Source organism: Littorina saxatilis, linkage group LG5, assembly GCF_037325665.1.
Source record: "Littorina saxatilis isolate snail1 linkage group LG5, US_GU_Lsax_2.0, whole genome shotgun sequence".
Classification (NCBI taxonomy): Eukaryota; Metazoa; Mollusca; class Gastropoda; order Littorinimorpha; family Littorinidae; genus Littorina; species Littorina saxatilis.
Window position 1 is genome coordinate 52,474,797 of NC_090249.1, and position 14,013 is coordinate 52,488,809.

Consider the following 14,013-nt stretch of genomic DNA (forward strand, 5'->3'; position numbering starts at 1 on the left):
TTCAATAAACTGACAGTGGCAAGCGAGCGATCACTAATTTCCAAAATCAACCTTCACCAATTGACTGATGAGTCAGTTTTATCACATTATTTTCTGAGCCCACTTTGTTTAACGCCGGGCTAACTGCAACTATCCTGAATAAACGAAGATAGCCTTTTTGCTATTTACAGCAACTGTTACCATCATATCACATCTTCAGTTATTACAACTGTGTTTCTAGTAACAAAATATTGTCGCTGAGTTTTCAGCTTCTGCTACCCTCACGACAAAAATACGACACACTGTAGCATTGTTTCAAACAGCATGGTAAAGTAATAAGCAGTTAGTTTCAAACTATGTCTGCAGCTTGTGTGAACATCAAAATCTTAACATTTTCATATATTTTTCAACCTACACCTTTGCGGCGTTGAATGTAACCGTGTACATTCTTAACATTGTGTTTGTTTAAGTCTACACAACACATTAATATCACATCACAAACGCGCCTTCTCTAAGTCTTGGGTTCCACCACTGACCAAGCCAATCAGCTTGACCAACCAATCCCCCGTGATTCTACGTGTGATCCTTTAGGGAAAAAAAACGCCCTACTTCACACGCATGACCAGGTCCTTCGCGAAGGTGAAAGATCAAAGTCATCTACTGACGCACGTCACCGAATTATGCAAACCAGATCTGAACATCTTTTCATCTACCGGCGCACGTGACCTAAATATGCAGATCAGTTACTGGCACACGTGACCTAATTATGCTGGCCAATCAGAGAACCCGTAACATTGCGCATACACTGTACTCCATGAGCGAAATGTCCCTTGGAGCTGAGGGACCTGTTACTGCTAGCAGCCGAGTCTTGCGCCTGAGCAACCAGGACTAAACGATGACCAGTAAAAATCAGCACAGGGTCGAGGTGGGGATTGGTCAGTAGCTCTCTGTGGGGAGTATAGGTGGCAGCAAACATAAGCAACACCCGCTTGAGGCGCACTAGACAAAGTCCAGAGGACAAACTTGGAATGAATTCAAATTGGAAAAAACGTGATTAAACAATGAACATCGAACAATCAAACTCGGAATTATCAAGGGAAAAAATATATCCAGTGACGGCCTTCAAAACGTCTAAAATGGATGAAACTACAAATCGAGAATCAATAAAACACATAAGAAAAAAGCCGGTAATGAAATAGAAACACGGCTAAACATCTACAAAACCCGCCGACCCTCGAGTCAGCGTATGCAAAGTCGTTATCCAAGACAAAATCGAAAGCGTAGATCGAATACTCAAAAAAAAATCAAACAAGTGAATTTATTCAAAACGATCATAACTTTTGTTGGCTGTTGAAGGGGGGACAACGGGGGGACATTGCTAACTCTCGGATGAGGGGCTATGCCTTGCCTTGACATCAAGCCAAGCGTGAAACTGCGACATGGTTCATGTAACGAACACACATTTAAATCTCCTCTCCTCTGACGGGACAAACGACATCTTGTAAAAATACTCAAGACCACATTTGGCACACGAAATACAATTGCACGGCATGTTGTATATTATGTTGTAAATCACACGGGCTACACTTCATAGCCCGAATGTGGCGAGTAAAAACACTCATTGTGTCATAGGAAAAGCGTAAAATTGAGGTCTCTTTTGCGTCTCGTCCTATACAGGAGGCAAAACTCCAGCTCTAGACTTCCATCGATAGCACGGTACTTTACAGTTAAAAAAGAGCAGTCTCGCTGTCTGGAAAAACGACATGAATGCACTAAAAGAACTCCAGCCTTCGTGAACATTTACACCATCTCATGCCTGCTTCTCCGTACTTCTTTTCCGATTTTGACCCGCAAACATTAACTTATAGTTATACAAAGCCTTTCTTCCGTTCATAATACATCCATGTTTGAAAGCTCTGTACTTCAGATCACAAACTTCTTCGGTTAGCTTACTTCCTTTATTTTCAACTGAACTTAGCGGTAACAGACAATACCCCATTGCCGTATTTGAGATGCCTCACATTAAATGGCTATCAGCAGTTTGAAGAAGACCCTACGCTTGTACGACAGGGCAAGATAAAAAGAGACAATTATCCCTCCGAAAAAGGCCGATAATCTTCAGAATTTCAGTCTCCAGCCAAAATACAAAGAGCAAAATGTAGAAACGGTGATCTGCTTGACACATACACAACAAAAGCGCCAAGCTTGTTGATGGGGAAACGAAGCAGCTTTGTTTCTACTTGTGACAGCGAGCATGAACAAAAACACTGTTCTGAGGACAACAGAATGACATACACCTAACTCTTTGCGAGGGGTGGACATAAAACAGAGACAGAGACTGGAGACTGTGTTGTCAAGGGAACACGTGCAGACACTACTGACACTGGCGTACGTTACAAGTCAACACTGGATGTCGGCAGCAGTATATCCGTTGGGTCTGGCAATGGGTGGGGAGTTGGAGACGACTAGAATGGACATCCACATTGAACACGACTAGACATGACCTTCATTGGAAATGCACGATTCCCCTCAACGAAGACAATGACTTTTGATGGCAAGTAAAGAGATCTTAGTGCAGATAGCTTCAGTAATAAGTACAGCCTTGCTTCTTGACCAGATGAAGCACAATCATGTCCATTAACATCATTTCTGAGTCTGTGGTTAGGGTGTTTGGGATCTACACACACGTGGAATGTTGTTAGAAGCAGATATTAGCTTCCGATTCTTCTGTGTGAACGTGTACTGTGGTCCTAGTCAAGGTCGAGTTAAAACTGCAGAGTATTTTATTCTCTAAAAACAGCCTCACTACTGAACACAGCTGGTAGCTGACCTCAACGTCCAAGATCATTCCCTAAGCCGTGAAAACCGCCTCGAAACTCAACAGTTTTCTCTGAGATTCCTTGGCCCTAACACACCCACCCCTACGCATAGCGCATGATCCACGTCCACTTCAGCAATGCTGAGTCCACCTCTGAGCGAGGGACTGAAAACTGCGCTCTGTGCAGCGGTGAAATCATGCCTTTGAAACTATCCGACCGACTTCAGACGTGCGAAAGGGAATTCAATGTTCCACGCAGATTCCTTCACAAACTTCAGGGACAGGAAATCAGTGTCGACAGGAAATTCGCTGTGAACTCATCAATCAGGCAGCTTGGACTCCCCTGAGAGATCTGATTACGTTGGTCTAGTCGAGACTCGTCTGTAGAAACGTCGGCCTTGAAAAGCGAGAGAGAAAGAGAGAGAGAGAGAGAGAGAGAGAGAGAGAGAGAGAGAGAGAGAGAGAGAGAGAGAGAGAGAGAGAGAGAGAGAGAGAGAGAGAGAGAGGCGAGACAGAGACGGGGGGTAGACAGACACCAACAAAATCAATACCGAAGGTGGTTTTGGTTTAGCACACGGGCGGGAGGGAGGGATGCTAGGTCCGACTCTCGATGGAATATAGGGGAGCAGCGGCTGAATGCTGTAGATATATATCAATATAGAAGTGAAACATACAAACAAGACTACACTCAATGGAACCAACCCCCCTGCATGAACGAGAGGAGTCATTTCAAAGGGAATATTGCATATATCGCATGGCCCAATACGGCCAACATGAGAGTTTAACGTTGATTTGTAGAAGAAAATTAAAGTCGGGTACGTTACAAAAGAGAATTTTCCATACCGAAAAGGATCTTGAAAATCGAATAATACAGAAGTAAACGATAGTTTTTCCCGAAAACAAGTGCCATAAAATGGAACTGAGGCCTTGAAACTGGAATAATTCTTCGAGTACGAGTGCGACTTCTACAAATTAATAATCCAAAACAGTTGAAATTCAAGAAAAGATTCATCTGTTGCACGGCGCTCTTTTTCTAGTCTCACGTTGACTTTCTACGCTGCTTTTTTTGAGCCAAGATGCCCTCACCAACAAATCCGCCGTTAGTGCCAAAGCACGAAACCACACCAAGCATAAATGGCACAGAAACAGAGCTGGGCACTTGTCATATTTTTGCAGGCAAATTTTGCGACGAAATTGCAACAGCGAATATTGCAGCAAAAAAACAACTGTTTTGCCCTTACTCTGCTCGCGGCAATTGACTGTGCACGCGACATGCTTTCTCAGATCTGCGACAGACAGATACTTTGTGCCCAGCCCTTGGGCGCCTTCCTGGCGCTCCAGTGCCATTTTCTTCAACACCGCACGAGACGATAAACGAGGAGCTAGAATCTGACGACCACGTTGATTGAATAAAACGATACTGACTGAATAAATACACCCAAAAGGAATGTTTCGCGATCAATACAAACTCTGGTCAAAAGGAATTGCCAAAAACATCATCACCAGCAACTTGAATGGCCTACAAATGAGATCAGAACAGATATGGCTTTAAATGACACTGACGGAAAAAAATGACAATTAATGGTAATAATCGATAAAAAGCAAGCAAATGCAAGGTTTTCATGAAATGTCCCAAAAAATCGACAAAAATTAGTCATGTGACCTTTTAAAACATTATTTTGAAGAAAAAAAATTCATCCAAAAATTCAACAGTATTTTGCATCACTGGAAGATCTGACGTACTTGCTGTATTTGCTTGAAGACAAAAAAAATTCAGCATAATTCTAAAATTTGTTGTCGATTTCTCTCATATTGTGTCAATAAATGACGTCACATTCGAGCATCAACAAGACAGGTACCGTCTTGGTCAAATGCGCAGTGACAAAAATAGCTCGCAAACATTTTTGTTTGTGCAGTGTAGTATACGCTCCCTTTGTAACTATTTTGTCTACACAGACTAGATAGGCACTCAGCTCGATCATCATAGTTTCAAGTTTTTGTTATAAAATGATTCCCCCCCAAAGACTAGAGACATCCATCGGCACTTAAAGAATTTTAAATGATCCCCTCTACGTGCTGCGAACATCAGAGCGACTTGCGCTGAACGCCTAACACAGACACAAACACATTTCTCCTACACCAATCAAGCAAAGTAATGGCTCGATCAGTCTTGTTATTCATAAGTCCTCATTGACTTTGTGCTCACACATAGCTGGACACTCAAGTCGCCTGAACGTTCGCGTCACGCAGAGGACCTCATTTAAAACAGTCCATAATTTATATTTAAAATGCAAGTAAATTAAGTCCTGTAGGAAATAAGAAACATGTTAGCAATAAGCAGAAGAGGAAGAGAGGGACGTGTCCACAAGATTTCCTACTGTTACCCCTTCACTCCTGTGTAATTCTCAACCTTTTTTTGACGTACGAACATAAGGGATATCTTTGTGGAAATATTGCCGACATGTCCCACTGCTCTCCGTCTTCCCTGTGTTTTTTTTGGATAGCAGGAGTGACAAAGTACTGAGTGCGAAGTTAGTTGTTAACATGCTCAAAACTGGGGTAGACTGGTCAATCCAGGGTAAAATGGGGGATGGGGGTTGGGAGGGAAAAGGCTTGGGCGGTCAGCCATCGGCCACATGCCCTGTGCAAACAGAAAGCCCAACAAACAGACTGACCAACAAACTAAAACACCGCAAAAATCAAGCACTTCAAAGGGGAAATCTTAAGGGGGCAAAGGATTGGGGGTTGTAAGTAAGTGGGGACAATAGAAAGGTTATTTCAACCAAAAGTCAAAGTCAACAAAAGTTATGACAGTTAAACAAATACTCATCCAATGCATTAACTCGCACGAGGTCAAAAGTACTACAATCCGGCGTCTTCCGGCTACTTTTCCTTGACCTCGACGATTCTCCGTGCATTTTATTTTTACAAACAGATAAAGAATTATGTGGGATTAATAATTACTGCCTGCCTCTCCGGCGGCACAAATTCAAAGTGCAAAACACGTAGAACTAGAAAATTGAAACGAAGTCAAAACTGGGACCAAATGATAACAGAAAAACTCAAACCAAACACGCATGCTGAAGACAAAAACAACAAAAACACAACTCAAATTGAAATCAAAATTTAATAACCACGAATTAAAAAAAATGTGGTCAAGAAGAAGAAAAATAACAAAAGCAATAAAGACAACATGATAACAATACTGAATATATAAAAGTTGAGCAGCGCGTCTACGTGCACTGAGAAACACAAATTTCCCACAATCATTCATAAATAATTATGCCGATACCATATATTCACAGACAGGTAAGTGGAGAGAACAAAACACCGAGAAGTACTCTAGCATTGTAAATCAACACAATCAACCAAAGTTACATAACTAAACTCATACATGGGAACAGAAAACCCAGAAGAAGAAATAATCAATAAATTAGACTCCGAAGAGAGGAATAAAGAAAGGTATTTATAACAAGTTACCACAAAGAGTGAGATTCATCCAGTGAAAATAAAATCAAATTTGGGGTGGGGAAACTTCTCCCCTGATTGTATAAAACCAAAACCAAACAATTAATTAAAATATTGCTCATTGCAATAACGGCTGAAAATTAAAACAAAACGCTTTGCGGTGTTGCTTTTCTTGGTGTAAGGGGGTAGAACGAAAAAAGAATGGTAAGTCCTGACTGTAGATATACAGAAATATACACCCGAGGAGTCAACCAAGGTTTTTAACTTATACACTTCAATGTATACAGCTTTAAATGGTTTTGTACGATGAATGTCACTAGCATTATGCATAATTCAGTTGATCTGTTAAAATGAGATTCAACTGTTTTCTTTGTTCTTCTCTCTCCTCCTCTTCCCTGTGCATGTAAAAAGGTTCCATGCACGACGCACGTGGCAGGGTCTGCAAATATGATGCACAAACAAGACAGCTCGACTGCGTGTCTTGGCAAAAAACAGCCAGGAACCACTCACTACGGCTGACCAATGATAAGAAAACGAGCACACGAATTATGATCCAACGAGAAGAAAGAGAACAAAGCAGACCAGTGTGCCCACCGACATTAACCAATAACACATCACAAAACAATAGCTGAACTAACCAATAGTGAAGAACTTTACAAACAAGACGATGATGCATGAAAGGACCAGTCAGAACTGGCGCAAATCGAATGAATGAGCAAAACTCGTGTGCCGTCGAACGGTTAGCCTCATGAGCAGTAGAACAATCATTTACAGCAAAAGACCATTTAACCTCTTGACTTCCACGAAGCTGTGCTCATCCAAGCGACAAAAATGATCTACAGACCTCATCAGTAAGTCGTACTTGTCATGACTGAATCAATCCATCAATCAATCCTCCTCCAGTTCTTGGCAGTCACATATAACACTTTAAGATGAGACGATGAGAAAATTCCAAAAAGACAAAAACATTGTCTTCAACAAACGCAGCGGTAATAATAGTAATCATAATAATAATAATCATAAGAGTACTAGCAACCAACACAATACGGTGAACACAACAGACAAGTGATTATGTCAGCGTACAGAAAGAAAGCAGAGACGAGGTACGCACACAGCACGGTACAGATCAAAGGAATGACGTGAACGGTTCCTACAAGTACAACAGTATCTTCACAGCCAGGTAAAGCAAACGTCACTTCACTGGTTCAGCAGACGGCAACGGTAGCAGCAAATCGTCTTGGTTCTGCATCACATAAGCTATCCTGTCCTTTTGAGAAAAAAAAAGTCGTAGTTTCATCCACCCGTCCATCGTTAAAATATTTGTTCCACCGACGGTTTTGGAGAATGATCAAAAGGCAATCATTCCCACCGTCCGATGAATGACTAAATATGGAAGAAGCGCTCTTCCATCCCTCCCACCCTTCCCCATGAAAAAAATCTGGATGTTGTTTTCAGACTTCTTACTTTTTTTCTCGCTGTGGTAAGTTATTGTCATTTGGTGTGTGTTCTGTTGACAGCTCAGCTGCTCTGTCGGTTTTGTATTTCTTCTTTTTTTTCCCGATAAAAAAGTCCTCAATGGATCCAGCGGGTGGAGGTTCCTAAGGCTTCCGACAGTTGGATTTGAAGGAGACCTGGAGGACTCTGTTGCCCAGGGTGAAGCCGTTCAGGTTCTGGATGGCGACCATCGCCTCCTCGTAGTTGGTCATGGTGACGAAGCCGAAGCCTTTGCACTTGCCCGAAGTGTAGTCTCGGATGACCTTGACGCTCTGCACTGCTCCGAAGGGCCCGAAGAGTTGCCACAGCACAGAGTCCTCTGTGTCCGGGGCCAGGTTGTAGACGAAGATGCACCACCCGGTGCTGTTGAGGGCCGTGGTTGCGCCGGCGCTGTTGGAGGCAGCTGCTGCCGCTGTTGTCAGTGTAGGGGGCAGGATGGTGTTGGGCAGGATGCCGCCGGGTTCCAGAGGAGAGTACCTGTAGGTGACAGAGAGATAACTAGAAATACGGCGTCAGTCCACACAGAAAGTTATCAGCGTTACGCCTACATTATATTCACGTCTAGGTTTATTGTCCAAGGAATTTCCTGACTTGCTTTCCTCTTATCCTCTTCCCCATCCCCTGAAACCGCCTTTTCCAGTCTTCCTGCGGCCATGCAAAGTCAGAAGCAGAAATTCACGTCTACCTTACCTTGAGAACTGTGAGAAATGTCTGAGCACTGGCCTAAATTTGAAACCACATTGACAAAGACTTTGCAGATCTTCAAACGATCCCATGTGCCGCCTTACAAACGACTTAGGCGGCAACAGCTTGGTAACTTTTTGTAACACTCTTCAAACTGCGGGCCACCTGGACCTAAGGGACGCTGAATGTTGTTTGCAAGTCTGAGCAGCTTTCCCTTGGGACCTACTGAACCACTTCGGATGGCCATTTAGATCTGATCTTCGAGGACAAACAACCAGTCATACTAACCCAATTCCCTGTCCTGACCCAATCATCTCCTATTCCACGTTCTCATTACAGTGGAACCCCCATTTTAAGACTCCCTCCCTTTTAAGACCCTGTTTTCTATGACTTATTGTTCATAACCTCTGTAAATGTACCCCCATTTTAAGACTCCCTTCCATTTAAGACCTGATTTTCTCAGATTTTTGTAGGTCTTAAAAGGGGTTCACTGTATTAACAAAACTTTGTAAGCCTTCTTCCCTCTCTTTCTTTTTCTGAGGGTGATGACGTTGTTTAAAAGCAGCCCTGAAAGTGGCGAGTATTTTACTCGCCCTGGCGAGGAGAAACATGTAACTGGCTAGTAGAAATGTTTATCTACTGGCTAAATGCGAGTAAAGTTGCTGAAACAACTGGTTGGTTTGGCGAGTATAATTTGCTCTCTGGCTAGTACATTTTGAGAAGCACTAGCCAAAGGCCAGTGCACCATTTCTTTGACTTTCAGCGCTGAAAGGGATGACAGGACTGCTACTATCATTACCTGAACCTGCTGGTGGCTGTGGCGTGGTGGATGGGGCCGAAGAAGCGGCGTGTGGGCGACAGGTAGGTGGCTAGAGCCAGGGGAGTCATGGTGGCTAGGTTTTTGTTGGAGCTGGGCGAGTTGGCGAACTTCACCGTGATGGGGTCGATGCAACCCTCGGGTATGTGGTTGTTCAGCTTCTGGATGGCCCGCTCGGCCTCTATCCGCTGGTCAAAGCGGATGAAACCCACCCCTTTGGACAGGCCTGTAACACAGCAGGGGCAAGGACGCCGCTTTTATAGTCGGAGGACGGTGTACAGCGTTGGTTGGGCAAGGCAGGAACACTAGCAACCAGTTTTGTTACACAGAATGGGTGAAACCAGAATCTATTCTTTTATCTAAAAGGCAAAACCTGTTAGAAAAGGCTTACATAAATCAATAGAACCATCAATGTAATTACAGCGGCTCTAACCGAGTCAGTCCCAGATAAGTCCCCAATCCAATGTTGTTGGTTTTTAAATTATTTTTTTTTACACGAAATATGTTCATTATCAACTTCAAAATGCACTGTACATTTAAAATCTGATATACCTTTGTCCTGCAGTCAAACTGAGGTTAAATCTGATAGATCATACCGCCAAAGTGTTCACAAAGTCACAAGTTGTATAACTTGGGAAATTCTGAGTTCACCCTTTAGTTACATGCAGATTAGTATAGTTCTACATTTCGTTAGGACTTAAATAAATATGATCAATCACTTGTTAATGCGCTGTACAATTTACAAGAAGAGCACAGTTTCAATTAAATGGATTAAAGCACAGTTTCAATTAAATGGATTAAAGCACAGTTTCAATTAAATGGATTAAGCATTTCAGAGTTAGTCTATTCTTTAAGCTACAGCTCTTCCGAACACATAAAAAAAGGGGGGGGGGGGGGGGGGGGGGGGAGGGGGAGGGACTGTACCCTTTTTTTTAATTTAAACGGGTCACACATACTTCTTTTTGTCGATCACACGTTGGTCACACATACAAACATACCTTCACAAACTCATAGTCATAGGTTTGTGTCCAAACTGAAGTGATATTCTCCAAATCTGATTTTGCTTCAAGTTTTGACAAAATACTTCAATCTGTTATGTAAAGGCACAACAGATTTCCAAATATATGATACCATGATCGTCTTCTTGTCCTGCTTAACTTTTTCTCAATTTTTGCCTCTTTTGTAATTTTTGTGTGATTTCTAACATCTCATTCAAATTAGCCATTGTACTTGTTCATTTAAATAATTTAAAAACAAGAAGAGCAAACGCTCGATCGAGTCACTTTCGCAGTTCTGAATATTATATGAGGCATCAGATGGACAGGAAGAAATTGCTATTCACAACACAATGAGTCACGTTCACATAAAATTTGAGCCCGGTCACTTTTATAGTTTCCGAGAAAAGCCCAACGTTAAGTTGTGTGTTGCCGAACAGAAAAGGCTAGTTATCTCCCTTGTTTTTCTGATAACGTTCGTAAAAGGCTACAGATGTAAATACTTTGATGTAAAGAATAATCCTACAAAGTTTCAATCACATCCGATGAACTTTGTCAAAGATATAAAATGTCTAATTTTTCCTTTGACGCTGACCTGTGACCTTGAAAAAGGTCAAAGGTCAACGAAACCATCGTTAAAGTGTAGAGGTCATTGGAGGTCACGACTAAACAAAATATGAGCCCGATCGCTTTGATAGTTTCCGAGAAAAGTCCAACGTTAAGGTGGTGTCTACGGACGGCCGGCCGGACGGCCGGCCGGACAGACTAACACTGACCGATTACATAGAGTCACTTTTTCTCAAGTGACTCAAAAAATTATAAAAAAAGTTTTCTTCTTCTGATCTCAGAGAGACACAAGCCCTTCTTCATAAGAATCAGAAAGCAACTTGTAGTGATGGAGTACAGACACACAGATTGTGTTAGTTAAGTTAAGACTATAATGCCATGAACAGCTTCTGGTTTAGGATCTAGAAATCAGGGAATCCACACATGACAGATACGGAAGATTAGGGAAAGGGTGGGAGGAAAAGGGTGAGCGAGGTCAACTTGTTGAGATTGCATTTCTTTCAACAGGTTTTGTACGATTTCCATCAAATATCTAATCTGCAGTACTGAGCTCCTGAACACTCTTATCTAGCAAAATTGTGGTTCCGTTTCGTTATTCAATGTACGTACTTGAATCACATTGACTAAACATAAACTGTACTCTTCTTTGCAAGATTATCTGACATTCAATTTCATTACTTTTTATGAGGGAAAATCATGTGCTTAAATCTGAACAATTGTAAAATACAAATTAACATTAGTGGTACCTGCGATTAAAGGACACCCTTGGGAACAGCCAAAAGTGTCCCTACATTGCCGGTGGCCTGTCATGACAGGTGCATTTAAGAAGAGATAATTGAAAAAGGGACAACTGAATGTGTCCTTTCAGAGAGGTGTCCTTTCATCGAAGGAGCCTGACATCGCAGGTACCACTGTATATTTAGTTGAGGTTTACAAACAGCAAAACAACAAAGTATACTTATACAGGAAAAAGAAAGGTTTTGCAGTCTCAAAACAACAAATGACAACATTTTCATTATGTACATTTACAAGGAGGCAAGACAAAACATGATTGGAGATGAAACAGAAAAGCATGCATATGTTTTTAATATTTTCATGATGGAAGTGTCAGAGGGTCTGTAACTAAATGAAGGTTATGTCAGTGGAATATTTTTGTTTTGTTTTTGTGTCTGTTTTTTCTCTCGACTTCTGTTTGGTATCTACACAAGGCCCGCAGCATTGAAGTATGTACATAATGAAAATGCTTCAGTTTTTTCATATATGATCATGTAAATGATATAACTTTCATAATGATGACGTTATACAAATAAACCAAACAGAACCAAATCACAACACAGACACATCAAAGTGCCAGCCATTCCAGCTACATTAAAAAAACCAAAAATTAACCGCCAGAACTGGTCGTTCAACGCAGTAAATTACGGCTGAATGCCAACTAAAAAGCCCTTAAAAAGATAATCGAAGTACCGTCAAACTGAGAAAGAAAAGAAAATCCTGAGTAAAAGAAAGCAAAATACGGCAAGGTTGTCAACAGCTAAGATGAAACTTAAAGCTCAAAAGAAAAGTTTTCCCAGACATAGGCAGTCTGCCAACTAATGAAAATGCATCAGAATCGATTGCTAACAGTCTATATATTAGCTTTTTACTGGTAGCCAAGGCTAGCTGGAAACAAGGTTGACATAGGTAGAGATCAAGTGTCAGTAAAGGCTTTCAAAACGGGACACAGGCAACTGTTCTTCCGAGGGGGGAAAAAAGGAAATAAACCCCTGTCATCAGAATTTTTAACTGATGCGAAAAAAAAGACTGTTGTATTGATTTTTCTATAAGCCAAGCTCTCTGAAGTCAGCCCACATACATAATTGAGTCTAGTCTGCGTCTCTCCTTGACCTTTTTTTCTTTTACAAAATGGGTTGGTTACTGCCTTCGCAAGATATTCTTGCCAACTCTTTTTCCTATCGTTTCAAACATATACTGTACTACCCATTAACATTTGAAGGCATTTAACAATAGCTGTAAGTTGTCTTTTTCCCCTGGATCTTCTACCCGTATAATTTTAATGTTTGTTGGTGTTGTTGCTTTTTAAATGAGTGAATTTTGAACATTAAAACTTTTACATTATTTACCCCAAATTTCTATTTTCAGTACGTCTCTGTGCACTCCTATGGGATTGGTTTTCAAGCGAACGAAACAAGACTCTCTTCTCTAGACAGCTTAGCAAGCTTAGCAAAATGTCAAAGGAAAAACATTATTTAAGCACACTATGGAATGGCAGCAGTGCAAAAGAATCATAACTCAAAGCTGGGTGTTTTTTAAAACTCCCGACATTTTGTGTGCTGTACACAATATAGATATAGATTATATATATATGAATTTATAACACCGATGGTGATCAAAATAGATGAACATTCAACACCAAAATTTTCAGGAAATGCCAGATTCATGCATGTTAGTTTGCTTTGAATGAACTGAACGGGAGCAAACTAGAAACATTGGAACTTGACAAAGCTCAACTCAACTGAATACTGCAGACTCAAAAATAGAATATAAAAATACAAGAAAGAAAAAAGTTAAGTCAAACTCAACAAAAAAAACCTTTCTGAACGAACAACAATTGCAGTAACAACTGAGAAATAAAACCAACGGAAAAAAAAAAAAAAAAAAAGGCCAATAAGAATAAGTTAACAAAACAAAATGCTCAACTGTCGCGAAATTTTGAGGGCACAGAAACAGTCAAAAACTGAAAACAACCGACCGACCATGCAAAAAGAAAGAGAAAAAGAAAGCCTTCTGACCTGTGTTTGTATCATATAGAATTCTGGATGTAATAATCTTCCCACACTGGGAGAACAGTTTCTCGAGATCCTGTTGAGTCATTGACTTTGGCAATCCGCTTATATACAAGTTAGCACCCTTTATACTTTCACTACTGGGCCTTGCATATGACACCTAGAAAAACGTGTGAAGTTGTGTAAGTAAGTTGGTTGAACAGACATAAAAAATCATCAGTACATGAACACGTTTCGATACATCAGCCATCTTCTTGTCGACGGGCCCCCAACCCATACCAACAACGCTTTAACCCACACAATTTTGACGCAGCAGTTTATGGTTCGTTTCGTTTTTCTCAATAAACATTCGTTCAGTCTCGGAGGCTCATTGTTTCCATTCTCTTCGAGAGGCTACAGAAGCGT

General features: G+C 41.2%; 1 protein-coding gene across 10 annotated transcripts in view; it reads right to left on the minus strand.

The window, feature by feature from the left end:
• Positions 1 to 14,013, minus strand: part of LOC138967419 (ELAV-like protein 1) — a 41,403-nt gene continuing 27,390 nt past the window's right edge. For 7 of the 10 annotated variants that reach the window (XM_070339960.1, XM_070339969.1, XM_070339965.1 and 4 more), the window contains 2 exons: positions 9,243 to 9,486; positions 1 to 8,236 (listed from right to left, as the gene is read on the minus strand). In XM_070339960.1, coding sequence (XP_070196061.1) covers positions 7,864 to 8,236; positions 9,243 to 9,486 — 617 coding nt within the window. In that variant the 3' untranslated portion in view covers positions 1 to 7,863. Of the gene's footprint in view, positions 8,237 to 9,242; positions 9,487 to 13,614; positions 13,769 to 14,013 lie in introns of all 10 variants that reach the window. The other 3 variants (XM_070339961.1, XM_070339967.1, XM_070339964.1) reach the window with 1 other exon arrangement.